General features: G+C 44.8%; 1 protein-coding gene across 1 annotated transcript in view; it reads left to right on the top strand.

The window, feature by feature from the left end:
- LOC129693156 (collagen alpha-4(VI) chain-like) overlaps positions 1 to 15,721 on the top strand; it is a 112,853-nt gene that overhangs the window by 36,880 nt on the left and 60,252 nt on the right. The window contains exons 11-15 of the mRNA XM_055629840.1: positions 2,443 to 2,777; positions 4,764 to 4,842; positions 8,532 to 8,677; positions 8,844 to 8,936; positions 11,358 to 11,411. Of these exons, the coding sequence (XP_055485815.1) occupies positions 2,443 to 2,777; positions 4,764 to 4,842; positions 8,532 to 8,677; positions 8,844 to 8,936; positions 11,358 to 11,411 (707 nt within the window). The remainder of the gene's footprint in view (positions 1 to 2,442; positions 2,778 to 4,763; positions 4,843 to 8,531; positions 8,678 to 8,843; positions 8,937 to 11,357; positions 11,412 to 15,721) is intronic.

The following is a 15,721-nucleotide window of genomic DNA, read 5'->3' as shown; positions in this document are numbered from 1 at the left end:
GAAAGAAAGAAAGAAAGAAAGAAAGAAAGAAAGAAAGAAAGAAAGAAAGGAAGGAAGGAAGGAAGGAAGGAAGGAAGGAAGGAAGGAAGGATGGAAAAAAATAAGTGCTTGAAGGAGACACTGAGTGTCAACATCTGGACCCCACCTCACCACGCAGGCAAGCAGACGAATGCACACACATACTAGTGCACACATACACACGAACATGTGCATATACATACATGCAAAACCAATCCCCCAAACAAATAACAGTAAAGCTCGTATGCTTTGTGTGAAAAACTGGGGCCTAAGAGGTGCCAGGCTTCATTATGGAAGACTCATTTGGGCTTATGCATCCTATCAAGGATTTAAGTCAGCCATAGGTCAGGAGGTGGAGCAAGTAACCAATTGGCAGGGAGGGAACACAGGAAAAAAAAAAAAAAACATAGAGTAAGAGGAAGTCAGGATGATGGCTGGAGAGGCACATAGGAAGTAGAAGGGAGGGACATTCAGTTTCAGGTTTTTGTTTTGTTTTTTTAAGGTGGTGGGAAGGAGCTTGCTTTCTTGTGGAACATCCTCTGAGGAGGAAGGTCAGCTGGGTGCTTTCTCTGTCTTTTTGAGCTAGAAGGCTTTGAGTCTTTATTGGTACAATCTGGCTCCCAAGTCTTTAATGGTAAAATTGAGCTATTGAGATTTTGTTATAAACCATACAAGGGTGCAGTTATTTTAAAGATGGAGGCTGAGGAGTAGTTCAGTGGTAGAGCACACTTGCCTAAAACAAAACAAAACAAAACAAAACAAAACAAAACAAAACAAAACAAAACAAAACAAAACAGTAAGTATCATGGGATACCCTGCATGTTATAGTTCAAATTCTTCAGGTATCAAAGTCCTGTATTTTTTTCTTTGCAGGTGAACGGTACCCACATTTTCTTTCCATCAATTTTGTACAAGGTGGATTGGGGTTCTTGCTCATTTCAGCTTTGCTGTAACTTTTTGATGAAATTGGGCTAGACACTTTAATAACAGCCAAGAACTAATTAACTACAGAATTCCAGAGTCACAAAGCTGAAAAAGACCTTGGAGATTGCTTGCCAAGATCCAGCCCTCTCCATTAACAGGAAAGAAAATGGTTCCTCGAATTTGCTAATCACTGAAGAAAGCTGGCTGAGGAGGTTCTAGGGGAATGTAAATTAGAAGCACAATCGTATCCATACTGACAAAGCAATAGTTCTCTTGTAAAAATTGGGTCTAACATAGAAATGGGATTTGTATCTGTGAAACTACCATTTTGTGAACTTGAACTAGATTTTGAAAAAAAAAAAAAAAAAGAAATCAAGTTATTTGATATGAAAACAGGAGAAAGACACTTTTCGTTGTACTAGTTTTGGCTAGCGTGGGTATGATCTTCAGAGGGTTAAGCCCTCATGTCCCAGCCCTGTATCTCAGATCTTTGGGAAATGTTTTATTGGTGAAAAGCCAACTACATATTTATCCCTCCCCAAATTGTATGCTCCAATCTGCAGTTTTAATTTTTCTAATTCTGAGTCACGTATTCCAATGAATGAAGATTAAAAAAGTGTGTGTGTGTGTGTGTGTGTGTGTGTGTGTGTGTGTTCAGAGGACAATTACAGCAGTTTGTTCTCCTTCCATCATGTGGGTCTTGAACTCAGGTCCTCTGGCTTGCAGCAAGCATCTTTACCTGCTGAGTCCTCCTGACAGCCTACGAGGTGTGAAGATTTAACCAGGAAATGTCCACCTGTCCAGCTTGCCTGGAGAGGTTCTAAGCTATGCATTGCCCCTGCGGAAGTAATTAATAGTACTAGCTCTTTCATGGTTGCTAAGTTATTCACTCATCTACATTCTAAACTAGATGTTATCTGTGAGCATCAATTTTGCATTCTCGATGAAATGGGCTCCGAAAATGGGCTTATTATATACTAATTATAGCCTGAAACACCTGTGGACCTTCAAATTCTAAATTTAGCCTCCCCAGAGGGCCTTACCGGTTTTTTCTGGCAGAAGAAACAGAAAACAGAGGATACCACTCAGCACTGACCTTTTCTAATAAGCTCCGACATCTCAAACAAGGCTGCTGTGTGGGCGGTAGACAAGAAAGAAAACTCCCAGGGTGGAAAGTGAGTTACAAGTACTGCTGAAAGAGACTCAAGACTTATTTATAGAGGCCCCCTTGCCTGTCAGACATCCAGGGATGGTCTGTATTAGGTCATGGGAGAGCAGGCGACATCGCCCCTACTCTTAAGGAGCCCCTGCTTAGGAGAAGACTAAAGCAAAGCCTCAATGGGTCCACAGGATATTAAGTGTTCTGTATTTTGTATCAGTTAGCTTTTACTGTGTAACAAGTAGCATCCCCCCAACTTAACCCACCATTATTTAAGTATGTGCCTGGGGAGTTATTTCTGGCAGCTGCAGGTGACTGATCTTGCTTTTCCCTCTTCAAAGGATGCGGCATGGATTTGTCTGTTGGAGTTGATATCTCAAGTTCTTCAGAGCGAGCCCAGCAGGAACTTCGAAGCTTGCTGCCCAGGTTGATGCAACAGCTCGCCCTGCTTTCTACAGTCAGCTGTGATGCTGTGGGCCAGATCGACCTGAGGTTCCGCTATGTGGTTCCAGGCTTCAGTGGCCAGCTTGTCTTTGACTCAGGCTTTGAGAAGTACAGCGATGAGAGTGTCCAGAAGTTCTTGGTGCACCAGAGTTCTGTGAACAACCGCATGGATGCAGGCTTTCTGCAGTCCCTGGGGGAGACTGCCATCCACCTGTCTTTTGCTAAAGTGAAGGTACTTCAAGCCTGGGACCCAGGCTATGGAGCCATGGGGCTGGGTAGGATAAAAAGGCTTTTGTAACGGAAGTTAACAGAACGACGGAGGTGGGCATGGCTTAATTAAGCCCTGGAGGTTCTGTGCTAACCAACGGAGGAGGGGCCAAAGAGTAAAGCCCTGCCCTCCAACTGCCCACTGGTTAATGATCCAAATCCTTCCATGGCATTATTCATTCTTTTGTTTGTTGAGTCAGGGTCCCCTATGGAGCCCAGGCTAGCCTTGAACTCACAGAGCTCCACCTGCCTCTGCTTTACCAGTTCTGGGATTAAAGTAGTGTGCTTCCAGCACCCTGCCTGCACAAATTAGCCTTAAGACACCCAGGGGACGCTGCAAGACCCCTCGTCTCTTATGCTCACTCACAGATAGTCAGAGTTAAACCATTGTTTTTCTAATCATCACCTTGAGTTAGCCAAAGCCCATCCTTGAAGCTTCTTCTGCTTGCCTGATGCCCCTTGAACTGAGTAATTCAGGCTTAACTTACACTCAGTTTTTGTTCCATTCACAATCCAGCCATCCCCTACTTGCTTTTTCTCCTCTTGTTAATGGCACTTTGTTTTTATTTTGTTTTGTTTTTGAACAGATAAAAGATGGAGGAGACAATTTTTTGGAAAGCATCTTTAAGTGAATAGCTTAGGCTGTTTCAACTCTTATCCTGCCCCTCTCCCCCCCACCCCTGTGGAGGGTGGGAAAGTTAAAATAAAAATAGATGTTTAATTTAATAACAAATGGGTATGTAAGACCTGGGGTCTCACAGCTCAGGAGTTCAAGATCGTGCCCTTCCCAGAAACTCCCCCAGACCAAGACTCGTTGCAAAAGCAAGAGATTTATTAGCCATTGCACAATGGGGTCACCCCTGCCGGTCAGCAAAGAGTGGCACCAGGAGACAAAGGCCTTTAGGTTTTTAAAAGAAAAATTGCGGGAAATTTGAAGTTGCAGTCTTGGCAATTTAGGATGGGATGAGGAAGCTATAAAGTAAGATAATTGGTTAGTTTTAGGTGCTCAAGCTTGGCCAGTCCTGCCAAGTGTGGATGCAGCTGCAATTGAAGGTGGGGGTGGTTAGCTCATCCTTGAAGATTAGGGGCTACAGACTTTTGGCTGGAGGTCAAAAGCTACTCAGAAGAAGTCTAGGTTTGTTGCTAAGAAATGCTATCTCAAAGACAGGAGTTTTTCTTTTTGCTGAGTGAAGGTCATTGCTTGCTTGCCTTTTTTTTCTATCTGTCCTCATAGATAGGGTCACATTTTTCCATTCTCTGGAAAGGTACTAAAAGGCTTTAGCTTAACCTGAACCTAAAACTCAAAACTACAGGCTTTAGAAGACATACAGGTTACAAAGTTAGTCTAACCCTTTCAGGTAGATCAAAAGGAATGGAGTGAAAGGCCGGGCACAATAAAAAATTCACTTGTAGTTTTAAGAATTATGAGTCTGGCGTGGTGGCACACATCTGTAATTTCCAGCACTTGGGGAGGTAGAGGAAGAGGCAGGTGGATTTCCGAGTTTGAGGACAGCCTGGTCTACAAAGTGAGTCCAGGACAGCCAAGGCTACACAGAGAAACCCTGCCTTGAAAAAAAATAAGCAAAACAAAACAAAAGAAAAGAAAACAAAAATTGTGGCTAGGCAGTGGTGGCACACACCTTTAATCACAGCGCTTGGGAGACAGAGACAGGCAAACCTCTGAGTTTGAGATCAGCCTGGCCTACAGAGTGAGTTCCAGCAAGGCCAGGGGTACACAGAGAAACCCTGTCTAGAAAAATAAAATAAAACAAAATAAACATAAGAAACAGAAAAGAATTATGCTATTTATAGCATATGCTTTTGCATCCCCTTTTATTCTCCTTTTTGTTTTCTCCATTTTTTTCTGCTCTCTTCTCCTTTCTTACTCTCTCACCCTTGTGTTCCTTCCCATCCTCACCCCCCCCCCGCCCTGTCCTGTTCCATCCCCCAGGTCCTTTTAGTGCTTTCAGACGGACTTGATGATGACCTACAACGCCTGAAGAGAACCTCAGAGCTCCTTCGCAGCAGAGGTAAGTACACTGGTACCCTGAATGTACCGCCCCCCACCCACCAAGGCTGAGCCCCCAAAGCCTCAGAAGGGGGTGGACTCCAGGAAGCCACCTGCCCTAGTGGGTGGAGCATGGTTTCAAACTGCTGAGGCCCAGTCTCCCTTGTGTGAGTCCCGGATGTGGAGGCATCTCCCACTCCTAGCGGTCTTGACGTCAGATCTGGTTGGATGGTTTGCAGATGTCACTGTACTCCACTTTCTCAGAGGTCTCTGTCTTTTTTAGTAAACGCTGGAGTCAGCCGGAAGCCAAGCCTTGCTCATAGCCCTGCCTTTCTCTCTGATTTTCCCCTTTGCTCTCCTGCACTTTTAGGGGCCAGGGAGCTACTTTAGGTGGGATGTTGGTGACATTAGAACATTGCTCATCGTGGTTGCAGCTCTGTGCAGGTGGCTGGCTGCATTTCGGAGCATACTTGCCCCTCAGCTGGCAATCCTAGGACAATTTGTTTGGCCTTGGCTGTTCTCATTTTGTGTCACATGAAGCAAACACAGGGTGAATATCCAGTCGCTCTGACTTGTTCACACTCCCCTGAGGAAGAATAAAAAGGGAAGGCAGGATTCTGGGGACACAGGAAGTGCAGGAAGGGAGGAGATTCCTCACCCTGGAATATGGTCGAAGCCTCTCACCGACAGAAAAGCACAATCAACAACTGCTTATGGCTTTTCTCCCTCCACCCCTGCCAACCCACACTTTTCTAGGAATCTCACCAGAAGCCCAATTTACAGGGAGAGGACACGAACCAAAACTCTTGTGCAGTCCTGGTGGCTCCTGGTTTTACAGGGTTTATCCGATTCTAACTTCATCCACAGCATCTCTAGACCCACCTCAGTTACTTATCTCACTTATGGGAAGAAATGGGGTAGGAGGAAGATGTTTCTTACTGACCTTTTGGGATGTAACTTGAGAGCTGCCACCAAAGTGTGCATACCGTTTAGACAATTCATTTTCAGTCTCTCGAAGAAGCCTGGACCCACAGTCTCCTTGCCTGGCTTGTGTCCTGCTACTTTTTCTTTGGGGGCGGGGATCCCACTCCATGCTTTCGGACGTGGCCTTTTTTTCCTGAGTGCGTCTCTTTCTTTTAATCCTCACAATTAAGCCTGAATTAAAATATCTTTAATAAAATCTCCAACTGTGCGTCACAAACAGCCTAGTCTTCTCTGAGGTGGGGAGATGGTTTGGCTCGAGGTCAGGTCCCTAGAAGTTGAGAGGAAATTCTCACCCTGCTGAGCGTGGCAGGGTGGAGTCAAGTGTCAGTCCCCTCCTGGGTGATGTCCTTCTGCTTTGATAGAGTGTATTCAATACAGCCTGATGATTTTGCCATTGGTTAAGGATGTGCTGAAAACCATTTTTTATTTTATTTATTTTATTTTTTTAATGACAGCTTGCTTCCAGATGAACTTACTTCATTGATTGCCCTGGAAGTTTAAATTGTTGCAACTTTTTTTTTTCCCCTGGAAGAAATTTGGGACAAGTGTGTGACAAGAGACTGCAGACTTTGCTCAGCAGCAAAAAAGCCAACTGTGTACATGCTGGGAGCTCACTGATCAAAATAGTAACAGTAATATTTGTCATGACAGTCAACAAACATGGCAATTCCTGGTTGGATTTCTTAAACACCTATGTCCGTTCGGTCTCGTGCGAACAGACTCTGCCGATCTTTTAGTGCCTGTTTTATTATTTGGGATAAGCTCCGTCAAAACTCACACAACCTCCAGACCTCATGGCTTGAATACATGCGCTTTAAGAGTCTTGTTCACCGCTCTTGCTCCCTGGCCTTTTTTAACCTGCTGTGGTCGGGGAAACAGGTGTAGAATTGTACACTGTTCTGAAGATTTGTTCCTGGGAGTGACACCTGTCACTTCTGTTCACACCTCATTTGCCGGAGGAATGACATTATCACTTTGAACTTAAAAATATTTTTCAAGGCAAGGAATTGAAGCTTACTGAAGTTTATAACTTTCCCTAAGAAATGAAGTCCCGGGGTTGGAGAGATGGCTCCCTGGCAAAGGGAGCTGTTGTTTTCACAGAGGACCTGGGCTTGGTTCCCAGCACTAATACGGTGGCTCTCAACCATCTGTAACTCCAGTTCCAGGGGATTCTGGAACTCCCTCTTCTGACCTCTGAGGGTACCTGGCATGTATTTGGTGCACAGACATATATGTAGGTAAAAATACTCCTACATATAAAATAAAATAAATCTAAAATTTAGAAGTACAATCTTAACCATTAATCCTCAAGAGGGGATCAGAATATTCATAAACAGTCACACGATTACCACAATTTCCCCCCTCCTTCCCGTCTCTCCTTACCAGGGCCATGTGTATACTGGGCAAATGCTCTATCATTAAGGTACAGCCACATCCCTAGACGCTATTTATTCATTTTAACTTTTATTTACATGTGTGTTCATGTGTGTGTGCACTGTCAGGTTCCCAAAGAAACTTGGAACCAGTCTCAGTACCTGTGGCTCCTCCCAGCAAGTCTCACCCTGCCCCCTACCCTAAACCTCTCCAGCCCAGGGCCCCGCCTTTCCCCCCCCCCCCCCCCGCCCCCAGCTTCTGATTCTGGTATATCCAGCCATTTTGGCTACACACTCAGGTCTCTCCTCTCTTGGCTCTGTTCTTGCTTCCCCTTGTGGTCTCTTGGTCCTTGGCTCCTCTCTTCCTCTCTTGCTCTCTCCCCATCTCTCTCCCATGCTCCGGTTCAGTCTGGAACCTTCCAGATGGGCCTGCCTGTTCTGGCGTTCATGTCTACAGTAAAAGCCTTCCCTTCAGTCATACCTTGGATGGTCACGTCCTCATTTCTGCTCACACACATGCATATGCCTATATGGCTATATACCATGGTACACATGTAGGGGTCAGAGGACCGTGGGAGTCAGTTTTCTCCTTCTGTCATGTGGGGGTGTTGGGATTGAATTTACACTGTCAGGCTTGGCAACCAGTGCTATTATTTATACCTTACAAATCCCTTGATATAATTTCCAAGAGTAAATGTCCAGTCAGCTCCAGGGATGGGCTTGGAAGGACATAACAATACAAGAAAGGCACTCTGGGGCAGGGAGAGCTGAGTCAGTGGTAAAGAGCCCTTGCTGCTCTTCCAGAGGACTCAGGTTCAATTTCAGCCACTCACAGGGCAGCTCACAACCATCTGTAACTCCCCTCCTGGGAGACCTGGACCTTCTCTGGCCTCCATTGGTGCTACGTGCGGTGCATTGAATACATTTAGGCAAACAGCTATATATACAAAATAAAAGTAAATAAACCTCAAACATGAAAAAAAAAAAAAAAAGGAGAGGCAAGATGACCATTGATAGTTCGGGGTTAGCCTGGGCTTTCTTGAGAGCATTGGGCCAGCCAGGGCTACATAGGTAGAATCTATATGAAACAAACAAAACAACAACAACAACAACAACAAACCAAGCAAGCAAACAAACAAATAGAACGAAACCAACCAACAGCAATGCAAAAGGCGGCTAGTTGTGTGGCCGATGTAAGCCACCTCACCTGGCCTGGGAGCTTGTTTTTAACAAAAGTGCAGCTTGAGACGAGACAGGCTGAGGATGTGGCAATTGCAGGACAATGGGTGACCAGCGGGGGCTGAGACACAGGGATGGTTCTAAAGGCACAAACTTCACTGTTGACATTTGGAAGGACTCTCGGGCCTCCTGCTCATTGGTATGGAAGGCGCACCTAAGTTAGAAGAGCTGCAGGAGCTGGAGTTCGGCAGAGGGTTCACGTACCGGCAGCCTCTGAGCACCAGTCTGCTGTCCCTCCCAAGCGTCTTACTGAAGCAGCTCGTGAGTCCAAAGCGTTGATCTTCACTTGATCCTGATGTTGAGAATGACTTTGAAAACTGGGGGTGGGGTGGGGGGGAGTGGGGGGGATGGGCGGGAGTTTGTCTGTCTAGCGTGTCTTGTGATCCAGAAGGAATAAACGGCATGTGACACAGGTTCTGTGTTTCAGGACACAATTGTGGAGAGGACGTGTTGTCACGTGTATGCCAAGTGTTATGGAGAGGATGGTCTCAGGGGTGATCCTGGGAGTCACGGGAGGGAGGTAAGAATTCCTGGATGTGGATGGGGGAGGAAGAGAGGTGACACGTAGCCCCCAGCGCACAGCAGCTCTCCCATCCTCATAGCCAGAGAGAGCTTTGAGGACCTGGTTATTTTACACGCCTGATCTTGAAGTCCTGGGAGTGGACAACACTCTCCCCAAGTTGTGCAGTACGACAAGGCATTTGAGAGTTGAACCCTCGTGTTTGTCTGACTTCACCACAGCCTATTCTTCCTACCACATGAGGTTGCCCTTTTACACTTAGTTAAATTTCTTTTTAATTTAATTTTTTATTACATCTATTTGCTTGTGTGCATGTATATGCACACGTATGCAGGCTATACTGGATAGCCTGGCCTCGTGCTTGTTCTGTGTACCAGGGTGGCCTTGAACTCACACAGATCTGCCTGCCCCTCTCTCCGGAGGGCTAAGCTTAAAGGTGTGTACCAGGCCCCGCCCACGTCATCAGTTTGTTCACTTTAATTTATGAGATAGTCTTTTCCTGAACCTGGAGTTTTCCCGTTTGACTCTGCCAGGCAGCTGGCCAGTAAGCTTTAGAGTCTTCCTTTCTCTGCCTCCCCAGGCCAGGAATGGTAGGAATTCGTTGTCACACCCAGATATGTAGGTGCTGAGGCTCAAAGTCAGTGCCTCCTGCTTGCCGGGCAGGTACTTTGCCCAAGGAGCCATCTCCCAGGCCCTCTTGATGCTTATTTGACAAACACGGTCACAGATCCTACCTCTGCTCAGGAGTCTTCACTTACGAAAGATTTACCTGACCACCATCTATTTTTTTTTTTTTTTTTTTTTTTTGGTAGTAAGTGCATGTCCCCTCCCCTTCCCAACATTCTTTTCACAGCATTAAAGTCTGAGAGAAGATAAAGCCGTGGGTTTCGTGCAGCAGTTCGTTTTCATCTTTGTTAATTCTAGCTTTGCTGACAGGAAAATTAGTACTTAACGCCCTAAAGGAAGAACAGCTCATAGAAATGCTCCTCAGGTATTCGGGGCTGGCCAGCTTCCAAGGTTCCCTGCTCATAGGAACCAAAGTTTTGTGACAGGTATACATCCTCAAATCGGAGCAAGTTTCGCCAAAGCCACCGACTCTGTTTGACACTGCCCTTGAGCTCGCTAAGCAGCTAGGACACTCTTGAACTGAGGATAATTACAGGAGCGTGTCACCATGCCTGGCTAGAATGAGCACTTCTTTTCAATTTTAAAGATTTAATTTATTATTAATTGTATGCGTGCCCCATGCCTATGCAAGCAAGGGCTGTGCCTGTGGAGGCTAGAAGAGGGTGTCTGATCCCAGCTGTGGTGGGTGTCAGGAGCTGCATGCACTCTGAGTCTTCATCAACAGCTGCCTGCTCTCTTAACGTCACAGCCATCTCTCCAAGCCCTGGAATGAGTTCTTGGAGGGTTTTCGGATCAGTCTTAGCAATTTGAAGCAGTGCAAAGGACGAAAAGATTTTTGTTTTGTTTTGCTTTTTGAGATAAGGTCTCCTGTGGCCCAGAGTGGCCTTGAACTTCTTATGTAGCTGGATATGACCTTAATGTTTTGATTCTACTGGCTTCAGGGTTAGTGGTGAGCCCCACTAGCCTTGGTTTATACAGTGCTGGGGATTGAACCCCGGGTTTCATGCATGGCAGGCAAGCACTCTGCCAACTGAGCCACATCCCTACTCCTAAAAAGACTTTTTGAAGAAGAAATTGAAGTTAGGCCTTAGGGACAGGTTTCTTTCTCTTTAGTATTAGACTAGAGCATTGACTTTGGGAACCTCTTACGGTGTGAGTGGCAACTAAGTGGCCAAGTCTGACCTCCCTGCTCCGCTAGAATTGAGTGCTTACTGTACTGAGTTTTACAAATAAAACATGTCTCACTGATCCTATTGGTGACTTTAGGCTAACTAAACAAATTTACCTTTTAAATGGCAAGCCACATTCCTTAGGATGGTACAGTATGCCAGCTTAAAACTGAAGAAAAAAAAAAAAAGAAGACTGAACAGTTGAGTCAGAAATAAACCCTTCCTCACGAGTAATCTGAGGCATGACCTTTGCAGCAAGGTCAAAGACCTGTTTAGGAAAAATGCTTATAATGCTTTCTTTCTTTTTTTTTTTCTTCTTAAACTTTAAACTAGAATCTAGTCTCAGTTTGAATATTCATGATAGAGTGGCTTAAAAATATTGTGGAATCACAGCAACAATCCGATGAGCAGACACAAAAGTATTCTTATCCTCCCTGTCATATAGGCCATGAATCTCCAAGAAATTCTGTGTGCTTCCTCCAGTAGCTAATAGATTTTTCCATTACGCTTGGACCTAGCGAGACAAGGTTATCTCACAGTAGCGGGTAAATTATTTTGCGCAGACTCGAGAGGTGATGAAGAATCTAGAGTCCACGTTACCTATTTCAGTTTCTTGCTTTCTCAGGGAGAGAGGGGTCTGGACGGGCCTCCCGGCCATCCTGGTGAAGAGGGTGACTATGTGAGTACTGGATCTTTCCCCCTTCTCTTCCTTCCTTCCTTTCTTACTCCCTCTCCTACCTGTTAACTGCCCGCTGAACTGAGCTGGTTTGTACTGTTATCAAAACACACCCATGACTATGATGGCTATAACAACAAGATGAGCTGAAGACAGCACAGCCCATTCCATTCTTACTACAACCCAAGTCCATTCTTACTACATAATGCAGTCGCTCAGTTCTTTCTTGGGTGGCAGCGAAGGTTCTGGGGTTACATCGAAGCACCGAAACCCTGGAAATCTACCCCACCCCAGGCCGTGCTTCAAGAGAAGTTATGCACCATTTGCTTATCAGGGAAGGAAAATGTCCATCAGAGAGAGAAGTGTGAGGCAGGAGAACAAACTGTGGTAGAGACCAATTTCATCCCATCCCGACAGTACCAGGAAATTATAAGGATTCCATGGTTTCCAGTTGATTTTGAAATGGTCCTTTGACCCGTGAGCCTATTTTGAAGTTGATTTTCAGGTATACTCCTGTTTGTCAAGCTTTCTGGTCTCAAGACGTTGTCGTACTCTTGATCAATTTAGGTTTATTGAGACTTAATTGACAGATGGAATCGCATTCCCTAAGGCTCGTAACCCCGATGGTTTCATATATGTATGTGTTGTGAGGTCATCATACAATTGAGGCCATTGGCAGGCTGGCCACATGGCAGTCAGCACTTTTCCTGGTGTGAGGTGAGAACATTTAGGAGCGAACTCCTTAGAGAGTTTTGAGCAGCTTATGTAGGGTTGTTAACTTCAGCCACCATGCTGTGTGTCAGTGCTGAGAACTTTCTCACTTAAAACTGAGTTGATGTGTTCTTGGATTCGGTTTGCAAGTATTTTGTTGAGTATTTTTGCATCAATGTTCGTGAGGAAGATTGGCCTGAAATTCTCTTTCTTTGTTGGGTCTTTGTGAGGTTTAGGCACAAGGTGACTGTGGCTTCATAGAATGAGTTTGGTAGTGTTCCCTCTGTTTCTATCTTGTGGAAAAGTTTGAAGAGTATTGGTGTTAGCTCTTCTTTGAAGGTCTGGTAGAATTCGGCGCTGAAACCATCTAGCCCTGGGCTTTTTTTTGCATGGTAGACTTTTGATGACAGCTTCTATTTCCTTAGGGGATATAGGACTATTTAATTGGTTTACCTGGTCTTGATTCAGGTTTGGCATGTAGAATCAGTCAAGAAAAATTGTCCATTTCATTTAGATTTTCAAATTTTGTGGCATATAGACTTTGGAAGTAAGACCTAATTATTGTTTGGATTTCTTTAGTGTCTGTGGTTATGTCCCCCTTTTTGTTTCTGATTTTGTTGATTTGGATAGTTTTTCTTTGCCTTTTAGTTAGTTCGGCTAAGGGTTTGTCTATTTGGTTGATTTTTTCAAAGAACCAGCTCTTGGTTTCATTGATTCTTTGAATTGTTTTATTTGTTTCTAATTTATTGATTTCAGCCCTGAGTTTGATCATTTCCAGCCATCTATTCCTCTTCGGTGTGTCTGCTTCTTTTTTTCTAGGGCTTTTAAGTGAGCCATTAAGTTGTTTGCATGAGATGTTTTGGATTTCTTTTTGAAGGCACTTAGTGCTATAGCTAAGTTTACACTTTCTCACCAATGGCTCTCTAGGTCCCCATCCTTCAGTCTTTATGCTCTTAACAGTTACTGGGGTTCTCAAAGACTTTTTGATATTTGTGTGTGTGTGTGTTTGTGTGGGGTTGGGGATTGAACCTAGGACCTTGTTCATAGGTAAGTACTCTATCCTTCAGCCTTTTCCAGCTTTGGGTTTTGTTCTTGTGATGTCTACTCTACTCTAAGTTAAAGTTCAGAGAGTTTTATTTACCGTGTTTTACATATTTAGCTTTTAGGAGGCAGCTGAGTTTGCATACCGGCTTCTGTTTCTCATCTGCTCTCACCACTTCCTATGTGGCTCTTCCTTTCACCTCATACTTAGGAAAGACTGAGAGTTAAAAATAGAAAGTAACACTGGAGTGTAATCGGGAAAAATCCTCTTTGTGAACTACTCTACATGCAAGCATAGGTATTTTCCTTGTTCTCCCTGTTTTTTCTTGTAATTTCTTTTATTTGCCTAAGTGTTTTGTCTGTAGGTGTGTCTCCATACTACGTATGTGCTTGGTGTTCACAGGAGATGGTTTCAGATCCCCTGGAACTGGAGTGACAGACAGTTGTGAGCAGCCGTGTGGGTGCTGGGAACTGAATTTGGGTCCTCTGGAAGAGCCGCCAGCGCTCTAACCGCTGAGCCATCCATCCTGCCCACCACCTGTTATTCTGAATATCTAAGCTGTCTGAATGTAGATGATAAGCAGATATTACAGGAAAAAGGTTGCTGCCAGGACTTGTGTAGACCAATCTACTTTGCAGCTTTGGGAGAATTGCTCAGTCTCCCCCGCCTTTCTTCAGTAAGCACAGCCTTACATTTAGAAATAGAAAAAAAAAAATTCCTTTTGACGAAGTTTAAAATGCCCTTTAAATGTTATTTTTTTTAATACATGTGGAGTGGGTCAGTGAGCTGGACACACATTAGAGCTGTGGAAAGCCCCTCAACCTCAGTTAGGGCCTTTGGATTTCAGACCACCAGGACAGTTCAGGCCTTGTCTGGTTAGTTTTGTTCTCCATCTCAGTTTTTTTCTAATATTGTAACAGCCAAGACATTCTCATAGACTTTTATGACAGAGTTATAAATATAATATAAGGGGCATTTTGTAATTTTAAATTTTATTGTAGTGCTATAAAGAAGATAAGATGGAATGATTGGAGCCTATTTTAACAATACATTCCTTTTACTCAGTATACCTAAACCATTTCAACACAGTTCGTAATCTATGACAAATAAATTAACAAGATAACTTGCTTAAAAATATGTCATCTTCTACATCTGCTGTTTTCATGTACAGTGCCTTTTGAGAGCTTAGTTACCTCTGTGGCTGGGACTATTGTATTTGAAAGAGCAGTGGTAGCCAGAATTACTTCCTTTAATGTGTGTGCGTGTGTATGTGTTTATGTATGTGCCCCATGGAGGTCACTTTCAGGAGTGGGCTCTCTTCTTGTATCTTGCTGAGGCAGGACCTCTCTTGTTTATATATGCATACTTAGTGCAACTTGCTTGGAAACCTCCAGACAGTTCTACCTCTGTCCACTGTCTTGTGGCATGAGCACTAGGATTAGAGAGTCACACCGAAGCATTTGGCCTTTTACATGGTTGCTGGGGGCTCAGATCATCAGGCTTGCTCCTCAGGCTCTTTTGCCCACGGAATCATCTTTACAACCCTCTTTTTATGTTTAATGCAACTTCTTACAAAAGAAGATGACTTCACCGTGTGTCGTCCTCTGAATAGCTCTTCATATCATTTTTCTAAAAACGGTCAGGTTTTACTGCTCAGTATCAGAGCTGTCTGTGTAGATGGAATGCCATCAAAGGTGCGGGCATCCATTTGTAGGTTCAAATGGAGCGTGTCTAGGGACAGATGGTTTATTCTCCCAGATATCTTCTGTTAGTAACTGATCACAGCTCTCCCAAGCACACCTCCCAACTCAATGGTGTAAGACAACGCTCTGGGGCTGGGGAGATGACCCAGTGCGTAAAGCGCTTGCTTGTGTGATCATGAGGACCTGAGTCCGGATCCCAGAACTCACATAAAGCCGGGTACGGCAGCGGGCGTACCCGCAATGCCCAGGCTTTGCAGCCAAGAACAAGAAACCCTGTGTTAAACAAGGTGGTTGTCTTCTTACTTCCACACCAGGCCACGGGACAGGTGTGCTCCACTCAAACACGAACATACAGGCACACACGGCCACACAGCCACCCACACGCACAAGATTAAAAGAAAAATTTTTGTTGTTGTTATGTTCATTGACCTTTCGGGTTAGAAAACTAAAAGGGCTCCAAAGGCCAGGTGTCCCTCCGTGTTTGGGGTCTCAGCTGGGTTGCTGAGAACTGCTGGGGCGCTGGAGACTGAGATTGGAGGAGCTGCCACTGCAGCAATATCTCCTCTCCTGTGACTGGCATCTCTGCCTGATGCGCACAAAACCTAGCAGGAGGTTCTATTAAAAAACACAAACAAAACCCAAACCAGCAGGCTGGTGAGGTGGCTCAGCTGGTTAAAAGGTAAGCCTGACACCCCGAGTTCGAGCCCTGGAATCCACGGTGACAGGAAAGAACCAACACCTGCAAGGTGTCTTGTGACTTACACACAGTCACTGTAGTGCCTTGCACCTGTACACAGGCATGCCTAAGAACACACACACACACACACACACACACACACACACACACACACACACAC

This window comes from Psammomys obesus, unplaced genomic scaffold (assembly GCF_907164565.1).
Source record: "Psammomys obesus unplaced genomic scaffold, mPsaObe1.curated_primary_1811, whole genome shotgun sequence".
NCBI classification, from domain to species: domain Eukaryota; kingdom Metazoa; phylum Chordata; class Mammalia; order Rodentia; family Muridae; genus Psammomys; species Psammomys obesus.
This window is presented reverse-complemented; position numbering and strand designations above follow the sequence as displayed.